Genomic DNA, 26042 nt, shown 5'->3' on the forward strand with positions numbered 1-26042 from the left:
CCATTGATCTGTCCATCTGTCTGTTACAGTGCATATTGGGTACTTCCAGACGTATGAATTCAGTGATGCAAAGGACAGGAGGGCTGCAGCAGCAAAGGTAGGACAGAATCACTCCAAAGACAAGTTGTTAAAGGATTACTAACATATGTATATGTGAGCACATACTGATAGCAGCATCTAGTTATTTAAGGGCATACCATTTATCCTATAGATCGATACGGAAAGCCTGTTCTGACATGACAAATTTGACATATCTGTTTATAAAGGGCACAGTTTTACTGTTTTTTTAAGCCAGAAGTTTACTTGGTATTCAGGCAACAAAGTAAATTGATATTTGCCGCTATCTTTTTAAAAAATGATGAATAATAGAAATGATTAAATGGAAGATATTTATGATGCTTGCTTGAGATTCATGGACCAGGTTGATTTTCAGAAACTATGACAACAGAAAATCCCATTTGTAAAACGGGGAGAAGAAGCAGGAAAGATAGATTGATCTGGCCATGCATATATATTTATGTATTAATGTTATATATCTGATCCTATTTTGATGAAAATAATTAAATCCTGGTGGTTCTTTTAACTTATGTAAGGAACCTTAAGGATTTTTACTTAAATATTGGTACCATTTACTCATATTTGTATCCATTTTTTTGCTAAACGATCACATTTGTAATAGCTGTTCCTGGCTTTTTTTGGGTAAATGTTGGATTAGAATGAGAGCGCAACAGCACTTTTATACGGAATCCTAAGAGGTAAATCACAGCCAAGTTATAAGAACTTAGGCAGTGCAGTGCAAACATTTGAAGAAGAAGATGTGAAAGGCTTATATATTGTGTAATATAGTAGCGTGTTGGATTGCTTATTTATTACTCTAGTATTGGTTGTAAAGTGAGATTTTATAGGGATAACTGAATGATGCAGATATTTGCATCATTTTCTTTGCTGTTGTGCTTCCAAAAGACAGGGGTTGTTTTTCTAGCAGGTAATTATAGCACTTCTCAAGGCTTCCTGAGTGAAAAGGCAGATAAAAAGTTGGCATTTGGATTTCAGTGAAGATTACGAGATGTTCAAACTGACTTTAAAATGAAGATCTTAGATATCAGTAGTGTAAATTTTGGCCCCCAAAGTTAATAGTTACTTTAATAAACTCTATATGCTATATTGAAGAGATCTAGTATACTGTCACTTGAATGTGAAAATGTATTTTGAAGTGACATTTCATGGTATACTGTAGTAGAGATATCTTCAATCAGTGGTGTTGAGGTGTGTTTTAAGATCTTCCCCACACACACTGGGATTTTTTGATCTTAGAAACCTTTTTGATTAACTTTTTAAAACTTTCATACCTTTCTTTCAAATGTTTTTTAGGTATTTCATGGTGTAAAATAAATAACAAATTATTATTTATCTTTTTGTATGGCATGAATATTAGTCATGAATCTATAGTTTCTTCAGAATTGTCAGACCTAGTAGTCCAACTCAGTATAAAGAAAAATAGCTCTGAATTTAATGTTGACTGCCACTATTGCCATTTCAAAAGTAACTTCTGCTTTTTGGTTTTGGCTTTTTTAAAATGCATGTTGGTAGAACCTTTACAAAATCTAGTTAATCTATGTCTATGAAAAGGAATTCTTAGTAAGGGGGTGAAGACGAAACTGTTTAACTGTATCTAAATCATTGCTAAGATTTGATTTTTTAAAGTGGTGCTTGGTTGTGCTTTTGTCAATAAACTTTAATCTACAACTGACACTATTAAGAATCCTAAAATTTCCATTAGTCTGATAAAGAAAATATTATTTGATTGTTTCAACATTTTCTTGAATTGCCATTTCATATCCTTTGTGCCTTTTCTTACTGAGTTCTTAATATGATAGTTTTTGTAGTTCTTTTCATCTGTAATTTGTGGTTTAAAGTAATACTCCCATATGATGACAGATAAGAGAGTAAAGAGCTATTATGTCTTCATTTATACACCTGTTTCTTTTCATCAGTCTTTGACATTATCTCTTTCCTCTTCCTTTTCTCACCTTTGTGGATCACAATTTATGCTAGCTAAATTTTTATGTTATCAAAGTTCTTTTGTGATCGTAACCAAGTCTTAGTTTGCTCATAGCTTGATTTTTAAAGTGACACCACTGAACGTTTGTTTTTATGGTTATATCACTGACAGTCCAAGTAGTCCAGTTTATACCTGGGTCATATTTACACTTCTCCAGGAGCTGTCCATTTTGCTCTTCCCAGGATGCCCTTCCCACTAGGCCTCTTGTAATAGCCATCAGCCATGAACTTTTACATTACTGTTCTGTCCCTGTTTCTTGGATCTGTCTTTTTTCCTTAATACAATCTCACTTTATTGGACTATATCCTTAATTTAACTCCGTATACCTTTTCTCCACTGACTCTTATAATGTTTTCAGTTTGTCTTTAAACTTGGTTGCTAGATTGGCTAGTCAGGAAACTTCTAGACTGGGATGTTTATGAAAGATAGTGCCTTCTACATTCATGGTTGCTAATCTAATACCAGTCTGCTTCCTATTTCTTGATGACTTTTTAAAAAGGTTTCAGCATTTTCTCTTTATCCTTTTGTTCTGAAGAGACATATAAATGTGAATCTTCGGATTAAGTGTGTTGGGCCCTTATTGGACTCTTTAAACTGAGATGCTTGTGTCCTTTTAAAACTTTAAGAAATTTTTAATATCGCTTTAGCAATTCTCTCCTCTTCTTGGAGTTCCTGTTGATTGTTAAAAATAGTGAGTAGTGACTTTTCTTAAAAAACTAAGATAAAATTATATAAGAATGATTTCAGAAAGGGTGCCTGTAAGAGTCCTGAATCTTCAACTTTCACAAGGAATGTGGTAATAACTAAAATGGAAAGATAGTAACTGAGCATAAGCATATTATTTAGGATAAATTTAAAAACAAGGAGAAACAGCTAAAAGAATTTTAAATGGTTGCCTCAAAGGATTGGAAATCAGTAGCACCTGGGATATGGCCAAGATGGTTGTTAATCTTTGAGGTTACCATTAGCTTCTAAAACTGTGTACATATTCTAAAGTTAAAAAAACAAAATAAGTGATTCAATGCAGTCCCATGATACTTCATTCTTTAAAATCCTCTCTGCAGATATATGTAAAAATGCTCTTAGTCCAAGCCTTCAGGAAGGAAGATTCCAGTTGTATGTATCACATGGCTCTTTTTTAATTCTTAACCATTGAGCTGTGTATTTGAGGATAATTACCAAGAGAATGTACTGGAGATGTACATGACTTGTTACAGCTTACTTGTAAAACTTCCTTTAAATGATACAAGAGTATATATTATATATTTTTGTCTATTTCAGGATCATTTGCATTTATGATCTTTAAAGACATTTACCATCTCTTTATTTTCAGGTAAAGTTTTTTGTAAAAAAGCATTTGTAAGATGCTTTAAAAATTTACTTAAAACTTTCACAACTCAAAGTATAAGCCCTATGATTTTCAAATAATCTCACATCTATATTCTACAAAATTTTGTGTAACACATATACATGTGTAGGCTGTGAATAAGAAGTAATCAGTCAGTTGCTAATCAAAATCCTACCACTTATCAATAGCTGTTTTGAGTTGCTGTGTTGGGAACAGAAGGATATTAGTTAAAAGAAATCATGTAAAGCACTAGGTCAGATACTATTTAAAAAAAAACAAAACAGTAGTAGCCGGGAAGGTACATGTGTGTCTTTTTCTGATGCCTCCACATGGAGAAATAACTACATACAAGACTTCTTAATGAGAACCTACTGTGTAGCACAGAGAACTCTACCCAGTGCTCTGTAGTGATCTAAATGAGAAGAAAATCCAAAAGAGAAGGGATATGTGTATATGTATGGCTGATTCACTTTGCTGTATAGCAGAAATGGACACAGCAGAGTAAAGCAACTATACGGCAATTTGAAAAACCAAAGACTTAACAATATTCAGTTTGCGTTATAGAACTAATTTTTGTATGCCATCTTTAGATAGTTTGAAGATGGCTGTTAGTGTGAGAAGTGACAGAAGTTTTGTTTCTGTGTTTGGTGGAACACTTTCAGTATGTGCCACATAGCTACGTGGAATGCTAATACTTTGGGCTTGGAATCCAGAGGAGAGAATATGAGTAGATAACTCAGGGTTGCTAAATAATCTTAATTATTTCTCACAGTTTCCGAGCTATGAAAAAAATAGTAAAATAGGATAAGGTGGTTTATATATGATCTTCATTTGTGGTTTAGATTAGCTCCGTTATGCCAAGATAGTTTGGAATTGGAGTTACCTGGTTCTTGGCCTTGCCTTTTAGACTTTTTTCCCCTTGTAATGAGAATTTTTAAGATCTGTTCTCCTAGCAGCTTTCAGATACACAATATGAAATTAACTGCAGTCATCATGTTGTACATTATATCCCTGTGATTTATTTCATTTTTTGAAAACTTGGTTCTTTTATTTTTGGTGTCGATGGGTCTCCGTAACCGTGTGCAAGCTTTCTCCAGTTGGGGGGAGCAGGCTCAGAAGTTGTGGCTCCTGGTCTTAGTTGCTCTGCTGCATGTGGAATCTTCCTGGACCAGGGATTGAATTCATGTCCCCTGCACTGCCAGATGGGTTCTGATCCACCGTACCACCAGGGAAGCCCTAGTTTTTCCCCTGCTCCTAATGGCAATTAGGAGACTGAGGTCCACCAAAATCTTGCTTGAATGGGGCCTCATGTAGTGGTGAAGATTTAAGAGAATTAGAAGATCTAAAAAGTTTAAAAAGAGTTAAAAGATTTAAAAGATTGTTTTGTGACTTGGCTGTTGTTCAGCTAGATGTGAAACTAGATAGTGCTATTAGAAGTTTTACATATTGTTTCTACTGTTCATGTATAAATATCCCTTCCACCCAACCCGTTTGGTTTGCATTTGAATTTTTACAGAAAAATTTAAGTGATTATACACAGTTTAGTATCCTTCCACTTATAGAAACATTTCTTAGTCTGATTAAACTCTTGACATTCTCTAGAGGTGAAATCTTTGACTCTTCAAATTTGAGATGACATAGAAGTAATTTCCTTCATAAAATGCCTATACAAGGGCAAATGAAAAAGAGCAAAGTCAAATTTGAAATGTTATTGATGGGTGGTTGGCTGGGTGCATTCAGTAACAACTTTTGGTACATCAAGATTTAAGTTTATAGTTCAGATGCATACCTCAGAAAACTTTCAAGCAAAGTATCATGGATCTACAGAATTAAAATAGTTAGTCAAAGCTTGTCAGTGTTAAATTTTTTAAAAATAATATCAAAGGGTAGTGAGTAAAGTGTGAACTTCTTGCTGAAATAATCTCCAGGAAGCACTTCAGTGGAAAAGTATCTCAACATTCCCCTCAACATTCCCGCCCCCCCCCCTTTTTTTTTAAACCTTCCTTCTCCTGATAGTCGCTTAGAAGTAAATATTCAAAACTGGAAACTTTGAGGATTAGTGTTGTTATAATTTTTTTCTATGCGTATAGTGTTTAAGCCATCTGAGAATTCTGTGATGTCTTCCTCATCCTCCTAATCCTCTCCATAATTAGGAGGATGGAGTAGAAAGCCAAAAACTTTATTTCTAAGACTGTTTTGCATTTAGGGTTTTTAAGATGTGAAATAGTTGCTGCCAGTTATTTAATAGATACGTGTGTGTGAGGTTTGAAGAAAGTTCATCTTTGTTCCCTTTTCTGCCCCCCATCACTCCCTGCTGCTTTTTTCTGGGTTGTGAAAATGTGAGATTTTTCTACAGTAGCAGAAACGCAGCTTCGCATTATCCGTTCTTCACCTTTCTATGTTACCAAGAGGTATTTGTAGCAAAGGCAGCAGGTAGGCTCTTGTGAATATCACCTGTTTGATGGTTATCTGGAGGCAGTTGTTGGCAGTGTCAGTGGTGACTCTTTGATCCCTTGGATCACAGTTAGCTGCCATTCTTGAATTTAGTAGCTCTATTGGTAGCTCAGTCAGTAAAGAATCTTCTTGCAATGCTGGAAACCCAGCTTCAGTCCCTGGGTTAGGAAGATCCCTTGGAGAAGGACATGGCAAGCCACTCCAGTATTCTTGCTTGGAGAATCTCGTGGACTGAGGAGCCTGGTGGGCTACAGTCTGTAGGGTCCCAAAGAGTCAGACAGCAGTGAAGCAACTGAGCACACACATGCACGTTGCTGGCTTAAGGGGAGAGAGTCCCTTTTGCTTCAGTTGGCTAGTGTTCTGGTGTCGTTCTTGTAGACAGTCGTAGCCTTACAGCCCTGTTCTTCCAGTCCTTGCAACTATTAAGTACCCAATTGCTCTTATTAACTCTCTCTTTGCTCAAAATATCTAGTGCTTTCTCTTCTGGCACCTAATCCTGATTGATCAAAGTCAAGAGTGTCTTTGGTGACAGGATCCTACTCTTTAATTTTGTATATGGTACAGTGTAAGCTTTTGATACCTGGAGAATTTATTGTATGTATTTATTGTATGTCATTAACTGTTAATTGTATTGCAGTCTTTTAGTGACTCTTGGTATAAAGTACTCAGCATTCTTACATACTTTTACAGGGAAGACGTTTATACCTGAATTATACATGATAATTTCTTAGAAGGAAATCAGGTATTTAATTAAATCTGAGAATTTGGAAATGAAACTTTTTACAGTTAGTGTGACCAGCTCAGAATGTTGCTTTCTTATATAGTTTGTATCAGTGCTTCTCAATTTTTAATGTGCATACAAGTTAGGAGATGTGGATTGAGATTTAGGATTCTGCATGCCTAACTAACTTAAACTGCCTATTTTGGGGGGGATTATTTGTCTTTTATGGACATACATGTTTATTTACCTTTTATTGTAGGTGTTGCAAATATTTCTATACAGAAGTTTTTGTACTTAATGGCTTTTGGGTTTCTATGTTGCTTTAAAGGCACATTAATAGCCTGTAAAAATTTAAATCGGCAGTAGCTGTCTTAAGGAGGTCTGACTCTTTGCGACCCCATCAGGAGCCTGGTAGGCTCCTCAGTCCATGGGATTTTTCAGTCAAGAGTACTGGAGTGGGTTGCCATTTCTTTCTCCAGGGGGTCTTCCCGACCCAGGGATCAAACCCAGGTCTACTGCATTGCAGGTAGATGCTTCACAGTTTGAGCCACCTGGGGAAGCCCTCTTAAGGAGGTCAGATTAAGCTGAATAGAAAAATAGAAGCATGAGCCCTTTCTTGTATAGGAAAATTGTCAAACTGAGTTTTGAAATGAAATCTACAACCCGTTCTATTTCAGATCAAATTTTGAGATAAAGCTAGCCTTTGTGGGGTCTTTTCTATGTATGATAATTGGTTTCTTTTAAAAAAATTTTTTGCTGTTTCATCTTAAGACTACTGTTTTATATTATAAAACCCTTTCATCTGATATTTAGCTTTCCCCTAAAATAAGGATTATCTCTTGAGACTTTTCAAAAATAGTTGCTTCTCCATAGTACTAATCCTAGGAATGTCATTCAATAGCTTGGTTGCTCTGCCAGGGGATTCTGTCACTGTAGAGTGTGGGCATGTCTGCATGTATGTTCTCCACCTTGGCTGCATGTTGGAATGCCAGGACGCTTTCAGTAAATGGTACTGCCAAGATTTTTCCCTTTTGCACCCAGTCCCCTCCTCCATCTCTCCTCCCTTACTTTGCTTCTGATGTATTTAGCCTTGGATGTGGGTTGCACATCAGTTTTTTAAAGTGCTTCATATGATTCTAATGGACTACCATAGTTGAGGACCATTTGATCAAAGAATAGAGGATGATAGTGCATAGTCAGCTGGGACAGTTGTCATATTGAGACCCACTTTTTAAAAATCCAGAAATGGAACTTTGGACATACTTTGAAAGCAAGCACCACTGCTGTAACCACAGAACGTCATTTTCTTCAAATTACTAAAACACTAAGCCACTGTGTTCATATGGGAGTTCTACACATGCACTTCAGAGCCCTTCATAGCGGGACTGTTCAGGGCATTAGTCCCTAACTCTGGCTGATACTGCTATTGTCTGGGGGAACTGCAGGTTATAGTTGGGTGAAAAGTACACGTATCCATTTCCCATTCCAGACAGTTGAAACCACATTACTGGTGCTGAAGTCATGTATTGATATTTTTACATTTTCAGAGGAGATCCTAATATGTAACCAGTAGGGGAACACCATTGTTTTAGAGCTTGTAACTAGAGATCACGTGAAATTTTAGATTGCCTTATTGTCCTAAAGGTTAAATATATTGCTGCAAGTATTAATTTTCTAATTATGGTGATTTTGCTCATTAACTGATTTTATTTGGCTTGTTTGTATCTTCTTCTTTTTTTTTTTTTAAAGAAACACCAATAAGAATTGGTGCTTTAGAACTGTGATGTTGGAGAAGACTCTTGAGAGTCCCTTGGACTGCAAGGAGATCCAACCAGTCTACCCTAAAGAGATGAGTCCTGAGTATTCATTGGAAGGACTGATATTGAAGCTGAAACTCTAATACTTTGGCCACCTGATGCGAAGAGCTGACTCATTGGAAAAGACCCTGATGCTGAGAAAGATTGAAGGCAGGAGGAGAAGGGGACGACAGAGGATGAGATGGTTGGGTGGCATCACCGACTCAATGGACATGAGCTTGGGTAAACTCTGGGAGTTGGTGATGGACAGGGAGGCCTGGTGTGCTGCAGTCCATGGGGTCGCAAAGAGTCAGACACGACTGAGGGAGTGAACTGAACTGAGTGACCTCCAAGTCTATCCACGTTGCTGCAAATGCAAAAATTCATTCCTTTGTGCCTGAGTAATATTCCATTGCATGTATATACACCACATCTGCATCCATTCTTCTGTTGACAGATGCTTAGGTTGCTTCCATATCTTGTGAATTTCACGTACTACTACTGTGACCATTGCAGTGCACGTATGTTTTTGAATTAGTGGGTATAAAAATACCCAGGAGTAAAAAAAAAAACAACAAAAAAAAACACAACCCAGGAGTGTGATTGATGGGTTGTGAGGTATCATTGCACTTTTAATAGTCAGAATTCCATTATTGGTGCTCTAGTACAAGTTAATTACTCTCATAATTTATATTTTAAATTTATATTTCAATTTGCATACACTAAATTTACACTTTTCAGTTCAGTCTCTCAGTCCTGTCTGACTCTTTGGGACTGTATGGATTGTAGCAGTCCCAGCTTCCCTGTCCATCACCATCAAGTCGGTGATGCCATCCAGTTGTCTCATCCTCTGTCATTCCTTCTCCTCCTGCCCTCAATCTTTCCCAGCATCAGGGTCTTTTCCAATGAGTCAGTTCTTCACAACAGGTGGCCAAAGTATTGGAGCTTTAGCTTCAGTCCTTCCAGTGAATATTCAGGACTGATTTCCTTTAGGATTGACTGGTTGGATCTCCTTGCAGTCCAAAGGACTCTCAAGAGTCTTCTCCAACACCACAGTTCAAAAGCATCAATTCTTAGGCACTCAGCTTTCTTTATGGTCCAACTCTCATATCTGTACATGACTACCAGAAAAACCATAGCTTTGACTAGAGGGACATTTGTTGGTAAAGTAATATCTCTGCTTTTTAATATGCTGTCCAGGTTGGTCATAGCTTTTCTTCCAAGGAGCAAGCTTCTTTTAATTTCATGGCTGCAGTCACCATGTGCAGTAATTTTGGAGCCTAAGAAAATAAAGTCTCACTGTTTGCACTGTTTCCCCATCTATTTGCCAGAAAGTGATGGGACCAGATGCCATGGTCGTTGTTTTTTTGAATGTTGAGTTTTAAGCCAGCTTTTTCACTCTCATCTTTCACTTTCAGCAGGAGGCTCTTCAGTTTCTCTTAGCTTTCTGCCATAAGAGTGGTATCATCTGGATCTCTGAGGTTATTGCTATAAGACAATGTACATCCTTGATGTACTCCTTTCTCAGTTTGGAACCAGTCCATTGTTCCATGTCCGGTTCTAACTCTTGCTTCTTGAGCTGCATACAGATTTCTCAGGAGGCAAGTAGAGTGGTCTGATATTCCCATCTCTTGAAGAAATTTCCATAGTTTGTCGTGATCCACATAGTCAAAGGCTTTTGGGTACTTTTAGGTGTATAATTCCATGAATTTTGACAAAAGAATATAAATTCCATCTCAGCCAGCTTACAGAACAGTTCCATTATCACCCTCTAAAAGGCTCCATTCTTATATCCTGTTTGTCCAAATCATACCACCCACCAACCCCTGGCAACTAGAAGATTTGTATACCATCCTTGTATTTTGCCTTTTCTACCTTGTCATAAAAATGGAATCTTGCAATAATATGTAGCCATTTGAGTATAGCTTCTTTCACTTGGAGAAGGAAATGGCAACCCACTCCAGTATTCTTGCCTGGAGAATCCCATGGACGGAGGTGCCTGGTAATGGAGGCGCCTGGTGGGCTACAGTTGACGGGGTCGCAAAGAGTCGGACACGACTTTCACTTTCTTTCACTTAGAATTTGCATTTGAGATTCATATGTACTGTTGTAACAATAGTTCTTTGTTGGTGAGGAGTAGTCCATCCAGTGGCTGTACCACCATTGTTTATACATTCCCTAGTTGCAAAATGTTTAGATTGTTCTCCGTTTTTACCAGGTATGAATAAAGCTGTTTTATATATACATGCGTGTGTGTGTGTGTTTGTATGAGTGTGTGTATATATATATATATATATGGAGAGGAAATGGCAACCCACTCCAGTACTTGCCTGGAAAATCCCATGGACAGAGGGGTCTTGCAGGCTATAGTCTGTGGGTTGCATAGGGTTGGACACTACTGAGCGTCTGACACACAGACTCACAGATGCACACACACACACACACACAGAGAAATCTTCATACAGGTTTTGGGTGAACATAAGTGTTCGTTTCACTTGGGTAAATTCCTAATAGTCAGATTTTGGGGTTAAATATTACGTTTAGCTTTATAAGAAACTTTGAAGCTTTTTCTGGTTGGCTGTATTTTACCTGTGCTGGATCTTAAGTTGCAGCATGCAGGATTTTCTAGTTGCGGCATGTGAATGAACTGTTAGTTGTTGCATGTGGGATCTAATTCCCTCATCGGGAATTGGACCTGGGTCCCCTGCATTAGGAGTGCAGAGTCTTAGCCACTGGACCAGCAGAGAAGTCCCTTGTTTAGTCCTTGCTTGCATTCTGTTCATGTTTAGTACAGCTTTTGGTTTCATTTATTTTCTCTTGTTTTTCTGTCTTCAGTTTTATTGACTTCTTTTTATTAATTCTTCTGCTTGTGTTAGGTGTAGTTTGCACTTAAGAATTTTTTTAAAATCTTTCTTCATTTCTAATGTAAGCATTTAACACAATTTCTTCCTAAACAACATTAGCTACATTTCACGAATTCTGATGTTTTGTATTTTCATATCCCTCAGTTCAAGATGTTTTCTAATTTTCTTCAAGACTTCCTCGTTGACCTTTGGATTACTTAATAGAAGATGATTTATTTTCTGAATCGTCCATTCAGTGGATTACTGAGAGAGGAGTTTTGAAATCTCTAAATATAATTGTGGATTTGTCTGTTTTGCTTTCATTTCTGTCAGCTTTTGCTTCATTTATTATGGGACTTTATTGTTAGGTGCATGTTTTCTTGGTGACTTGACCTTTCCACTGAGATTTCTCTTTATCCCTGGTAAATTTTCCTGTTTTGAAGTTTACTTTGAGAAAAACAGCTGCTGCAGCTTTTGCTTGATTTGTGTTTTGCATAATACATCTTTAAAAAAATTTTTTACTTTTAGTTTCTGTATATCATTATATTGGGAAATGGGTTGTTATATAAACAATATATTGTTTTCCTTAAAAAAATTAAACTTTCTGTCTCTTGTCTTTTATTTTCATTTAGCAGCACAAAGATTTCCTTTTTTAGTTAAAGCATAATTGACATATGACATCAGTTTCAGGTATATAACATAATAATTTGGTATTTGTATAGTTACCTCTGTCTTTTAAGTGTTGTTTTTTGTTTGTTTTTGTTTTTTCCCCGCTTTTCACATTTAACGGAATTACTGATGTGGTTGAATTTTGGTGTTTTAAATTATTTTCCTCTTCTGTCTTCCTTTTCTGCTTTCTTTTGGATTGAAATTTTAAAAATATTCGACTTTATATATGTATTGGTGCTTTTATCTCTCTCCAAGTGGTTGCTGTAGGCGTTATATACAAATATTTCACTTCACAGTCTACTTAGAGTTAATATTTTCCCACTCCAAGTGAAACATAGAAACCTATATGGATAACGTTTGTGTCTGTCCCTTTGTATTGTAGCTGTCATATGTGTTACATTGGTATGCATTTAACCTGTCCCCTCACCATAACATATATAATTTTTGGTTTATATAACATTATAATTTTTGGTTTCAGCAGTTCTGTTTATTTTCAGAAACATAAGAGGAGAAAAATAGACTATGATATTTACTCATTTACCCTTTCTGTTGCTCTTCCTCCTTTCCTGAAATTCTAGGTTACCCTCTGCTGCCATTCCCTTTCTGTTTGGAGAACTTCTTTAGCAGTTCCTTTAAAACAGGTCTGCTGGCAGTAGTTCTCTTGGTTTTCTTCTCTCTGAGAATATCCTTTGCTTCGATCCTGAACTATACTTTCATTGAATATAGAATTTTAGGCTGGTAGCTTTTGATATTATCCCACAGGGCCCCAAGACTTCATACACACCCATACACACACTCACTCACTCACTCTTGTTATTGACATATCTTTGAGTTCACTGACTGCTCTCTCATCTCCTCTCTGCTCTTGAGCCCATCCAGTGATCTTAGAGTTTTTTAATTCCTAAAATTTTCCATTTGGTTCTTCTTTCTTTTCTTTTTTTTTTCAATAATTTGAGCTTCTGTCCTAAGAATTTCTTCCATTCATTTTAAGGTGTTCACCCTTGCCTAATGTGTCATGTTTTTAACAGACGCTTCAAAAGTCTTTGATAATTCTAATATCTGGGTCATCTTGGGGTCAGACTCAGGTAATTGTCTTCTCCCTTGATAGTTGGTCAGATTTTTGTGATTGTTCTTACTTTGTTTCTGGTAGTTCTGTATTCTCTCCTGCATGTGTAGTATGTTGTGTGAGATTCTGTGTCATCTTAAAATCCTTTCAAAAATGGTAAGGATCTTTTATTTGTTTTAGTAAACAAGTCAACCCAGTTAGGTTCCACCTGCAGCTCTTTCTCGCCTTATGTACAGGTTGATCCCATTAGCTGTTCAGTTTCCTAAATCTTTGCTATGTTCACTTTGTCCCTCCCATTCCCACTAGGTTGATCTAGGATTTGGGCAGCGGTTTATATCATAGTTCTGTTCTGGAAACTTCCGTTCTTCTTTGGCTGTTCCACACGTGTATTGCTTGCATTTGCGCCTAGGACTTGGTTCATCATAGAATTAGGAATCTGCTTCTGCATCTCTCTTCTTAGTGATTTCCTCTGTCTCCCAGGGGCCCTTTTCTTCATTCCTCTAGCTGAATGTATGGAGTTCTCTCAGTTTTAGTTTTCTGCCTGTCATGCCTTGAGGTGAAGTGGCAAGAGAGAAACAGAAAATAGTAGGGATTCTCTCTCACTCTCCACGACAGAGTCCTTCCTTGTTCCTCTGTTCAGAGCAGTGGGTTTTCCCTGGTAGTTCTCTGTGGTCTGCAGTAGTGTAGTTTCATGGCTGGGACTGGTCTCAGGCCAAGGCTGGGAGAAATAAATAAAGGAAAATGAAAAGTATTCTCTCTGACTTCTCCAGGGGCATTTGCCCTAGTCCTCTGACCAAGAAGGTGCGCTTGTCTGAGTTTTTGCCGATCATGCCTATTACACAGTTATGCCTATTTGGCCCATGCTTGTGTCCAAGCCAGGAGGTAAAACAAACAGGATACTCATTACCATCTTATTTGTTGTTCTTCCCTGTTCTCCCCAATCTACCTGCTGTTACTTGTTAGAGGACTCTTGTTGGTTGTATTTTGTGCAGAGTTTTTAGTTGTAATTGGTGGGAGGGAGATGCCAGGACCAAAAGTCAGTTTGTTCTGTTTTTAAATAAAAATAAACATGATTAATGTGTAACTTTTATTTGAGTAAAGGTACCCATTTCTAAGTGTATAGTTTGAGTTTTGATAAAGATTTTCCCTCATCATTACCAACCATCACATTTTTCAGTCCCTCAAATGCCTTTGTGCCTTATAGCTTTCTGTCATCCCCTCCTCATTCTGCCTTGAATTACCCTGTTGTGGAGGATATAAAAGATATTTAAACATATGTAAGTAATGTTTTTAATATTCCTTTGGATTCTCCCACATGGAATAAATGAAGGAATATTAGATCCAGATTGTCCTAGGCTAGAATTTCCGACTGTTGTACTTAATTAGAGATATGCTGGAGAAGGGGATGGCACCCCACTCCATTACTCTTTCCTGGAAAATCCCATGGACGGAGGAGCCTGGTAGGCTGCAGTCCATGGGGTCGCTAGGAGTCAGGCACGACTGAGCGGCTTCACTTTCACTTTTCACTTTCCTGCATTGGAGAAGGCAATGGCAACCCACTCCAGTGTTCTTGCCTGGAGAATCCCAGGGGCGGGGGAGCCTGGTGGGCTGCCGGCTGTGGGGTCGCTCAGAGTCAGACATGGCTGAGGCGGCTTAGCAGCAGCAGCAGAGGTGGATGCTGGGTAGTTTTTGTATGCTGCTGGAGCCTAGTCACAGTTCTCTCATATTTGAAGTGGGAAGTGGGCATGTTTCCCTTACAGAGGGCTTTGGGGATTAGATGGGGCATATAAAGTACTGTGTTGTGCCTGTGTGCTCAGTCTCTTGTCACGTCTGACTGGTTTTTGACCCCATGGACTGTAGCCCACCAGGCTTCTCTGTCCATGGGATTTTCTAGGCAAGAATACTGGAATGGGTTGCCATTTCCTCTCCAGGGCTTTTTCCCTACCCAGGGATCGAACCCACATCTCTTATGTCTCCTGCATTGGCAGGCAGATTCTTTGCCACTGGCACCAACTGGGACGTTCTTACACAGGGTCTGGAATATAGTAGATGGACAGTAAACGTTATTTTTCCATCACCTTTCCTTACATTCAGTGCACATAAATGACTTGAGCCAGCTGCACTGAGATAGTGACCCAAATATATTTATTTAGTATTGTGAAATATTCTCTGCCCTGAAGTGTAGATCACTGGCAAAATATAGCTATTTTGGCATTATGATGTGGTTTAGCCAAATTTTCCAGTATTCTTTATCCAATTTCCCCAGTATCCTTCTGGGGAAAATTTTATGGCATGTACCTAAATAAAGCATGTACATTATTTTTTTAGGTCTTTATTGAATTTGTTACAGTATTGCTTCTGTTTTATGTTTTGGTTTCTTGGCCAAGAGTCATGTGGAATCTTAGCTCCCCGACCAGGGATCGAACCTGCATCCACTGCATTGGAAAGCGAAGTCTTAACCACTGGACTGCCAGGGAAGTCCCTGTGTACATTACTAAACAAAGACTTATACCTACACAGAAATTTTTGAACAGCCCAAACCAGAAAGATTGCCATGTTTTCTTCATCCTGGGGGACCACTGGCCTAATGTTCTGAATCCCTTTGGCAACAAGCAAGTTTAGGGGTGGAACCTAGGAATCTGTTTTTTAATAGAACATTCCATAGTTATTTTTGAAGAATCAATAAAGCAGGTTTGGAAACTCTGGACAAGACCAGTTTTTGATGTGGGATCTCAAACACAGAAAAGGCACTTAACAGTATTAGGTCAAAGAGGGCATTTCCCCACCTCTCCCATTTTTCTCTTTGCAAGTTGAGACTTAACAGTTCCTGAAAAATTTTTCCCAGTGGCAGAGAATGTATAGTGTTTTGGATGTCCCAAAGTTATAGTTACAAAATCCCAGTGAGTACTACTAAATTTCCCTAATTGATGGGATTATTGCCCTTATTTTAAATATGACTGATTAACTATTTCAGTTATAGGCAAGTGAAAGTTGCTCAGTCCTATCCGACTCTTTGTGATGCCGTGGAATTCTCCAGTCCAGAGTACTGGAGTGAGTAGCCGTTTCCTTCTCCGAGGGATCTTCCCAACCCAGGGATTGAACCCAGATCTCCTGCATTGCAGGTGGATTCTTTACCAGCTGAGTCACAAGGGAAGCCTACAATCCTATTGTAAAAGAGCTGGATATGTGATAAAATTATATTCTGTACAAATATTATAATTTAGGGTGAGCTAATAGGTTTCTTTTCACCTGTTCTTATAGACTGACAGTGTTTTTCTCAAATGGTGTGTTGAAGGAAGATTCTTAAGGAAGTCTGAGTCTAAGAAGTAAGGAATACCTAGATGGATTAGCAAAATGTGTTTGGAGCTGAGGGTTGGGACTTAAAATATCTGCATCTTTGGCTTTTTTGCCAAAGGTTAGTCGGACACAACTTAGCAACTAAACAACAGCAGCAATGTGGATGTCTGTGAATTTTTGTGACAAATGGTATTACTAAGAATAATTGATAGGGATTTCTTTCATGAAATTTTTATACAGGATTGCTTTTAAACTAAATCAGTAATGTGTGTTATTAATTCAGCCGTGTCCAACTCTTTTGAGACCCCGTGGACTGCAGCTTGCCATGCTTCTCTGTTCATGGAATTCTCCAGGCAAGAATACTGAAGTGGGTTGTCATTCCCTTCTCCAGGGCATCTTCCAGATCCAGGGATCAAACCCAGGTCTCCTGCATTGCAGGCGGATTCTTTGCCGTCTGAGCCACCAGGGAAGCCCAAACACTTACTGTGCCGGAACATTGCTGTCTAACTATGGTTTATATGCAGAGACCGTTTTTGAAATGTTACTTGATATAATAAAATCATACATAAAGTACAGATAAGCAGACTCAGGTTTGAATTTCACTTTTGACCTTGTAACTGGCTCTGGTGTCTTTGAATAAGTTGGATTTCCTTCATCTCCTAGGCCCCATCATCTTACTGAGGTAAAACTGTTCACTAGTTTCATGGAAAATGGGAGGGTCTGTGACATCACTGCATGATGATGGGGCAGTAGACTTTGGACTCTTTGGTTTCCTTTGAGAAATGAAATAGTGATTACAGATGATACCCTATAAAATATTTCATAGTACAGATGTTTTGTCTTTTTCATTAAGTGTGGGCCTTTTGAATTAAAAATGGTTTGGACTGATTAGAGCTATTCAGTACATAAAATATTAGAAACTTTATTGATTTACAATGTGTTGATGTGGCAGTCTGTTAAATCTAATTGCAAAAAAGTTCACTTTATTAGTGCTTGATTTAATACAGTAGTTCTTCATTTAATTTCTTCTTGGCTTATTGTGAATTCTGCTTTAGACTCTCACAGAAACATGACATTAGTGTGACAAACTATTTATAAATAGTCTTGCTCTTAAAATTTTGTATTTTCCTAGGGGAATAAAGAAATACCTTAGGAAAAGTAATTTGGGTGGGGTGTTACAGAAGAGTAAATTCAACCTAAAAAAATTCACTAAATGTCAATAAGTGCTATTACCTTAAAATGACTTTTTTTCCCCCCTCCTTTAGAATCCAGCAACTATCACAAGAATACTCCTTAGCCACTTCAATTGGGATAAAGAGAAGCTAATGGAAAGGTAAGGAACTATATTGTGAGCTTTATACTTAGAAGTAATTATGGAAAGCCTGTTGAACTGAGTTTATGAGACACAAGTAAGGGATTGATTTATATACTTAGTGAACAAACCCATGTATGAATAGTATTTGCTTTGATATATTCCCCATGTGTAAGTTTGCAATAAACCTAGTGTTAAGGGAACTCAGGCTTGTTTCTTCTTTTACTTTGGAGGTGAGGTGTGGGGACTCTGCTTCAGTATCTTCTATAATACATCCCCTTGAGTACTGAGAACTAAAAGTAGGTGTTTTTTGTTTGTTTGTTTGTTTTTCAAGGACTTAATATATTAGAACACATGAATAAGATCTTCCTTTAATTACTTAAAACTTTCTTGCCCATAAACTTTCTTCTGTAGGCATAATAGTGACATTTCTTCAGTAAATATAAAGAAGTTGCTCAGGGTATCCTTACCACTAAAACAGCTGTTTGGAGTGGTTCTCTGGTTTCAGTGCAGGACTAAATCCCATTGGGCATTTTCTCTCTGGAGATATTTCTGGTTCTAAAGGCAAGAAATTACAAGGACTAGAGAATGACAGTAATACTGCCTTCTTTATCTTTTTGTCTTTCTTAGATTGGAAATTTGGAGCACTTGGTAATAGAATGAGAGCTGTTACTTATTCTATCAGTCTAAAACCAGCAGTTCTAATTTTAATTTTAAAATTACATACAGTTTTTGTTACAACCTGAGAATCCAAGTATTATGAAAAATAAATGGAAAATATTTCCTGTGTGACTTTAGAATCAAAAACGCTTTGCAAAACATGTTAATTAATACCAACAATATTATGAAGTTTCTCACATCTTGCACCCCAATACAATTTAATAGTAACAGCAATAATTGTTAATTATTGAGCCCTCTGTGCCAGGCATTATTTCATTTCATCTTAGTGATAGCTTTATGGAGCTACAAATTATCATCCCCACTTAATAGTTATAAGACTTAGAGCTTCATATATTTGTATGAGTTTTGTAACACAAGGAGTTAGCACTTAAACTCAGATTTGTTGGACTCCAAAGCTTATGTTCTTAGATACATACTGTCGAACTTTCCCAGGTGCTTGAAGAATAAAATGCTCCTTGACTAGTGTGGTGGGGTTTTTCCCCCTGTTTTTGCATGGATCTGACCTTTTATGAAAAAAATCAGTGGTACTTTTAATTTTGGTCAAGTTTGTTTTCAAACTTACTGTATGACAGCTCTGTTAGGAAAAAGGTAGGTTTCATTGTTTACATCTGATACTCCTCTGCTGAGCTAGACTTATTTATAGTTTGTTTCTTATCAGTGTATCTCTCTAAAGGCATTCTCAAATTTGCCCTGCAGCATTGCTGACACTGTTGAAAGCATTCTTCAATTAAATACTGTACTTAAGTATGAATTGAAATAGGTGGCGTCTGGAAACTTCTAGTATGTATGAACATTTCAGTTTCTCCTTGTAATTCCAGTTTTTGTTTTGTATATTCTGGACTTGTAAATCTTTTGTGTTTTTAAATCAGTGTGCAATACCTTTTTGTCTCACATGATGTTTCACATTATATCCTATGTTGTCTGGTGGTAGCACTGCTATACTTTATTTTGTAATTACTAATAAGTTTAGATTTAGTTACTAATTTCCTTGATTTGTACTTTATATTTACTATGTTTTCTGTTAGGTTATTTGGCTTGATCAAGTTTCCTTTCCCTTTGTTCCCCCCTAATAATTTCAGAGTTATATGTTTTATTTCAGTTTTTAAAATGATCACCCTTATAGTTTATATGCATACTTAACTGTAAGTTTATAACAGTATACTATTTATATTCGTGTCCTACACAAGACAAAAACTGTAGCATAATTTTCTTCTCTGTCCTCCCCTCTTCCTCTCTAAGTTGGATAAGTTGATATTTTGAAGTTTTCATTTAATTTTAAGCATTTTTACTATTAGTATATTTAACTTTTTTTTTTTGGCTAAAATTTTTGTTTCATCCCACTGTTTTCTCCGTATTTACTTTTTCCCCCCTCCAGAATAATACATTCTTTAGTGCTCTAAGAGAAGTTCTTTTTTTTTTTAATTGGAAGATAATTATTTTACAATATGGTGCCGGCCTCTGCCACACATCAGCACGAATAGGATGTAGGCATACATGTGTCCCCTCCCTCAAGAGAAATTCTTAACAGTTTGAAATTGTGGAGTAAGTTTGGAAAATATAGCTAATTGCACACTTTAAGTCTGAGGACTCATGTTTTTAGTTTGGGAAATCCTTAGCTATTATTTGTTTAATATTACCTTTTTTCCATTCTCTTGTTGCTTTCTAGAATTCCTGTTGGTTATATGTTGAAACTTCTGGATCTCTTTTCCACCTTTTTAAAAAATGCTTCTTCTGTACTTGTCTCTTTACTTTGGTCTGTGAAAGTTCTTCAGGTTTACCTTTAATTCACTAACTTGCTTTTCTTACTGCATCAGCTGTTTAGCCATCTTGAATTGTTTAACAGTATCCAACTTACTCATTTTAATAACTTTATTCTTGTTTTGTGGGTGCTGTCTCTCTAGGCTGGTGTCAATAAATAAACTTAGAGTTTAAAATATGTATTGGTATTTGTGTATCCTTCAGAGTATATTATTTTCAAAATGGTCACATTCTGGGCTATAATACATTTCAAGAAAAATTCATACGTTGCTTCTGTTTTCACACTTGCAAAAAAACTCAGAATCCAAAATTTAAATTACTAAAAGTTAGAACTAAATAATGGCAGGTCAGATGTGGAATGTGGCTGAAGAGGTACAGTGAAATTTATAGTCAGTATCTATAAAAAAAGATAATTAGGGAGAAAACAAACTGAACCTTTCAAACAGAAAGTTAGAAAAGTATATAAAATAAACTCAGAAAGTAGAATAGTTATTTAAGATAAAAACAGCATTAGTGAACTAAGAAACAGAAATAAACTGACCTTTGAAATGGATAAAGGGAAATAAGAGAATGAGAAAACAAGACCTATGGAGAAAATATTTGCAAAAGATACCTGTTACCTGAAATACATAAAGAATTCTTGGAACTCAGTAGTAGGATAAAGACTCAATTTTAAAGTGGGCAAAAATCTTAATACTTACCTTATCAGAGAAGAGATATTTAACATCACATATCATCATTAGGGTACTGCTCATTAATATGGGATTGTCGAAATTACCACCACACACCTTGGTTAGAGTGACCAAAATCCAGAAAATACCACCCAGTACTGATGAGGATGTGGAGCAGCAGGAACTCTCATTCATTGTTGTTGGGAATGCAAAATGGTCCAGCCACCCTGCTTCCAGTTTGGAAGTTTCTTACCATATAATCCAGTCACGCATCTTAATAGTTACCCAAATGAGTTGAAAACTTGTGCCCACCAAAACCTGCACATGGGTATTCACAGCATCTGTATTCATACTTGCTAAAACTTGGAAGTAACGGAGATGTTCTGCAGTCAGTGAATGGATGAACGGACTGTGGCACATCCAGGCAATGGAATATATCATTGCTAAAACGAAGTGAGCTATCAAGCCATGAAAAGACATGAAGGAACCTTAAATGAGTATTGGTAAGTGGAAGAAACCAGTCTGGAAAAGTTGCATACTGTTTGATCCCAAGTGTATAACATTCTGGAAAAGGCAAAATTATGTAAATAATGAAAAGATCAGTCGTTGCCAGAGGTTAGAGGGATCCAAAAGAACCTTTTGGGCAGTGAAAGTGTACTTTATGAAACTGTTACGATAAGTATATGTCAAGTATAAATTTATCTAAATGCATTGAATGTTCAGCACCAAACCTGACACCTAATGTAAACTGTGGGTGACAATGATGTGTCAATGTAGGTTCATTGCATCAAATGTACCACTCTTACGTGAGATGTTGGCGGAGGGGGTGGTTGTGTGTGTGTAGTGGCAGGGGTTATATAGGAAACCTCTGTACTTTCAACTTTGAGCTTAAAATTGCTCTTTAAAAAAGGTCAAGTTTATTTTGAAAAAGAGGGAAATAAATCATTGTAAATCATTGGCAAATGTGATTAGGGTAAGAGGAAGAGGCACAAATAAACAACATTGGAAATAATTTATAATTATGGTTAGGAAAACATATTTCAGAAGTTTTATTTAATGCTGTGTATACCACCACGGGGCTTCCCTGGTCTCAGGTGGTAAAGAATCTGCCTGCAATGTGGGAGACCCATGTCCCATCCCTGGGTCGGGGAGATCCCCTGGAGAAGGGAATGGCAACCCACCCTAATATTCTTACCTGGAAAATCCAATGGACTGAGGAGCCTGGTGCATTACAGTCCATGTAGTCTCAGAGTCGGACACAACTGAGCGACTACACACTTAGACCACTTATACCATTACATTTGAAAGCTCAGAAAGGAAATTACCCATCTCCCAAAGAAAAAAGTAGGAAGACAACTGTAGGAAAAGGTAAATACGCTAGAAGATCCCTCTCCTTTCCCGAAAAGCACCAGATGATTTTATGTTCACGTTCTATCTCAGTAAACCTTTAAGGAGCTACTAGTTCCTACTGAAAATTATTTTAGAATGTTAAAAAAGATAAGGCATCATTATTTCATATTAGTCAAATCAGAATAAATCTGGTTATGATATTTGACAAAGACAGCATAAGAAAACTACATTTGTTATGAACATAGCTTTTGATTTCATGAATAAAAAATAATTGAAATAATAATGGTCTAGTAGGATTTCTCCTAAGAATGTAAGAATGGGTCACCTTTAGGAAAAAACTTGTCTGTAGCATTTACTACTTTTAACAGGTTGATGAAGAGAAGCCAAAAGGTAATTATAAATGTCAGCAATGTATTAATAATATTGTGTATTTACCCCTGAGTCAGAAAATTTTTTTTTGCAAACTAAGAAGGTAATTTCTTAGATTAATAAAGGATATCAACTAATAACCTATAGCAAAACTATACTTAATTTTGAAATATTAGAAATGTGCCAGTTAAAATCAAACAAGGATATTGACAGTCACCACCATTTAAATGTATTGGGAGTTCTAATACATAAAATAGTACATGGAAAATTAAATACGTGGCATGAAGATTGATTTGGGTATGTGAGGATTATGGATTTTAAAAAATTCTTTGTTTTTTTGTATTGTGTGAATTTCCCTCAATAATTGCAGAAAAACTTTATAACAAAATAATTATTTAATTCAGAAAATACATATTCATTTGTAAGAAAGCACTTTTCTATAAGAAAGAAAGAAAGACTTCTCTGGTGGTCCAGTGGTTAAGACTCTGCACTTCCAGTGCTAGAGGCATGAATTTGATCCCTGATCAAAGACCTAAGATCACATGTGCTGCCCAGCATGACCCAAAGAAAATAAAACATTAAAAATAATTCTTTTAATTAGAAAAGAAATTCATACAGGAGAAATTCTGTGAAGACAATATAATCATTACCTAGGAGACTCAAGACAATCAATAGGTAAACTATTAAAGCACATAGAAAGTACCTAAGAATCTTTGTAAGTGCCAGTGCCCGGGCCCTTTCCCATTCTTACCTCTCCTCTCACCCCATTAATAGCCTTGAAGAATGAAAAGAAACACGGAGTTATAAGGAGGCTCAGCTTCAGTGACACTGTGCGTCTCCCAGTTCTCAAGTATAACAGTGAAAGTTACTTGTATGATAATCTTACAATATTTAGGATCCCAGGAATCACAAGCAAAGATAGATAATATGGGCAGTAAATTTTGTTACATAGCATTAGAAAAAGATCTTGTTTTCCAGTTGGTGACACAAAGTGAATTCAAGTATTATTTCTGTTCATTTTGACATACTTAAGGATGATTCTTACCTTGGTAAAAATTGTGAAGTTTTAAATTTCTTCCTCTCTCTTTTCTATACACTAAGCATATCAATATTCCTTGTGTTTATTAGTGAGCCATAATCCCTGTCCTGGAGGAGGGAATCCATAGTCCAGCAACAGCAATATAGGTATAAATAGAATCTTAACAATGATTCTTCTTACTTGCCTCCTGGACTTCCAGTCCACAGCTTACACAGATCTGTCCTGACCCTAAACATGAGTGACTTATTCTTTTGAAAAATAAATTTTGGTGAAGGTGGGGAGGGGCTGGTAGACAAGGGACCGTTTTAACTTTCTGGTCTCTTTTGTGTCTTGTAGCAGCTTTCCAGACTTTTGCCATTTTCTTTCTTACCCAGCATTCTGCTTTTTAACTCTGCACATTTCTTTTCTGTTTTACAAATTAGATAGAATTTTCTTTATTCATTAGGCTTCTTCCCATGATCCTCCAGGTGAACAAATCAGAGACTAAGAAGTACAGCAATAACAAGTCTGTCTTTCTGTAAGACCAACCTTTCAATCTGGGCTTTGAGTCTGTCATAGTTTTTGTGGGATGTTGCTTTCATTATTTCATTTGTTATCTTGAACTGTCTCCTTTTCTGGTATATCAGTTAGGGTTTTTAGTTGCAAGCAAACTGAGAAGTTAAGTGGAAAAGACATTACATATTGAGAATCAGCCATGAAGTCTGAGTTCAGGAAAATGCCAGACTATTGTAATGGAAGAGCTGTTGCTGGTGCCGTTGGCACAGGCATCACAGCTTGTAGCATCAAATATTGAGTGTGTGACACCATGACTAGTAATTCTGTTATTGCAGTCTTTGAAAATTGAGTATCTCCTTACCTCTGATAGAGTAAATTTCTTGTTGAAGAACACTTGTGTCCAACTCATCATGACCCATGTACCACAGTCCACCAGGCTCCTCTGTCCATGGGATACTGGAATGTTTTGTCATTTCCTACTTCAGGGGATCTTCCCAACCCATGGATCAAGCTAGAGTTCCTTGTGTAGAAAATAACTCACTAATCTTTTATTCCTAGCTCTTAACACAATTCCTAACATATATAGTGTTTAGTAAATACTTTAAATTCAGCCCTTTCTAGCTTTTGTTTTTCTTCAGTAGAACTTTTATTTAACGTATGACTTCCATATAAATCAGATTTCAGTTTGTCAGGAGTTTGAGAGAAATCCACCTACCACCACCACCCTGTGCCAAATTAAGCTCCTTTACAGTTAGTAGCAAGTAACAAGTTGGTATCTTTTCTGCAGCTCAGATTTCTTATGTTTTGTTAAATTTTACAACTCACTGTAGTCAGTAATATATAAGGTGAATGTTAGTTAATAAGTTAACTGGCCTGTCTGAAGTAAGGAGCAGTACAGGTGGCTGATGACTACTTTTAATGGACAGATGTGATCAAAGAATCTTAAAAATGGATATCAGTCTTTTCCACCCTATGTTGCAAATAGCTTTCCACTTTTCATTCTGAAACATTAACACCCATTTAGTAATTAAGTATGGGGGTTAGCCCTTGTACCTTATTGTGATAGTATGTAGCTTTCCTTAACCACATTAATAATAGTATATTGTTTCACAGTTAACTGCTAGAATGTGAAAGTAAAGTTGGTTTGTCAGATGGCAGACTTTTGTGATAGCATTAATCACTGTTCTACAGTATAGCAGAGTTTCCTCTTCAAACAGCTCAGGTGTTAGTGGGGAACAGTGTATAGAAAGCAGCAAATGTATTATCTTATTATTGCTATTGTGGTTAAGAATTTATTGATGAGATAGCATTTGATTGGACTTAGAAGGTCAGAGGAATGTGAGAACCTGGGTATTACAGGTTCAGAAAATAGTGTTGGTATGGGGGGTGTAACATATGTTGAATGGTAATTGAGATTTACATGAAGAATAGAGAGGAAATGATTGGATGTGTTTAGTGGAAAGTACATTTTGGAAGACCTTGAATGCTTAGCAAAACTAACAGTATGAGCTGATTGAAAGCAGGAAGACCAATTGGAAGACTATTTCAATAATACAGATAAAAGAGAAATGTTGGCTTGACTTAGGTTGGTGACAGTTAATTGAAAGCAGATGGAAGAGATACGAAGAAGTTTAACAGGAAATAAAGGAGACTGGAAAACTTCAGGGAATCATTCCATCCACTAAATAGAATAACAAAGAACATCTGATAATCAGTAAAATAAGAATTAGAGGGTTAAAACCCAAGAGAACATGGAAATCTAGGCAAATGAGCCAAGCACCCCGGTCTGCTGTGCCCTAAAGGCATATGCTGCCCGGTCTGCTGTGCCCTAAAGGCATATGCTGATCCAGAAGAGGTAGCCAGGAGACTGAACTGTGGTTTTTGTTGGCCTTTGGTTAGTGGGAGGAAAGTTGGAGTTCTCATCCCACCAAGAATGAGGATTAGGTAAACTAGCTCTCCTAAAGACTGAAGATAGTATTCAGGTCATCTGAGTGGCTCAGAAAAACCTCAGGCCTTGAAGTTGAATTAAGATGGTTCCAGACTGTTAACGTACCCAGACACCTGACAGAACCAAGTATAAATTTTTTCTCGGGAAAAGCAGCAAGGCCTCA

The 26042-nt window shown here is 36.9% G+C and overlaps 1 protein-coding gene across 2 annotated transcripts in view; it reads left to right on the forward strand.

Annotated features, from left to right (window-relative positions):
- Window positions 1-26042, forward strand: part of ARIH1 (ariadne RBR E3 ubiquitin protein ligase 1) — a 102643-nt gene that overhangs the window by 28651 nt on the left and 47950 nt on the right. The window contains exons 2-3 of one of the 2 annotated variants that reach the window (XM_069595580.1): window positions 30-97; window positions 17522-17589. In XM_069595580.1, coding sequence (XP_069451681.1) covers window positions 30-97; window positions 17522-17589 — 136 coding nt within the window. The remainder of the gene's footprint in view (window positions 1-29; window positions 98-17521; window positions 17590-26042) is intronic. The other variant, XM_069595578.1, reaches the window with a different exon arrangement.

The sequence above is a fragment of the Ovis canadensis genome, chromosome 7 (assembly GCF_042477335.2).
Source record: "Ovis canadensis isolate MfBH-ARS-UI-01 breed Bighorn chromosome 7, ARS-UI_OviCan_v2, whole genome shotgun sequence".
Lineage (NCBI taxonomy): Eukaryota > Metazoa > Chordata > Mammalia > Artiodactyla > Bovidae > Ovis > Ovis canadensis.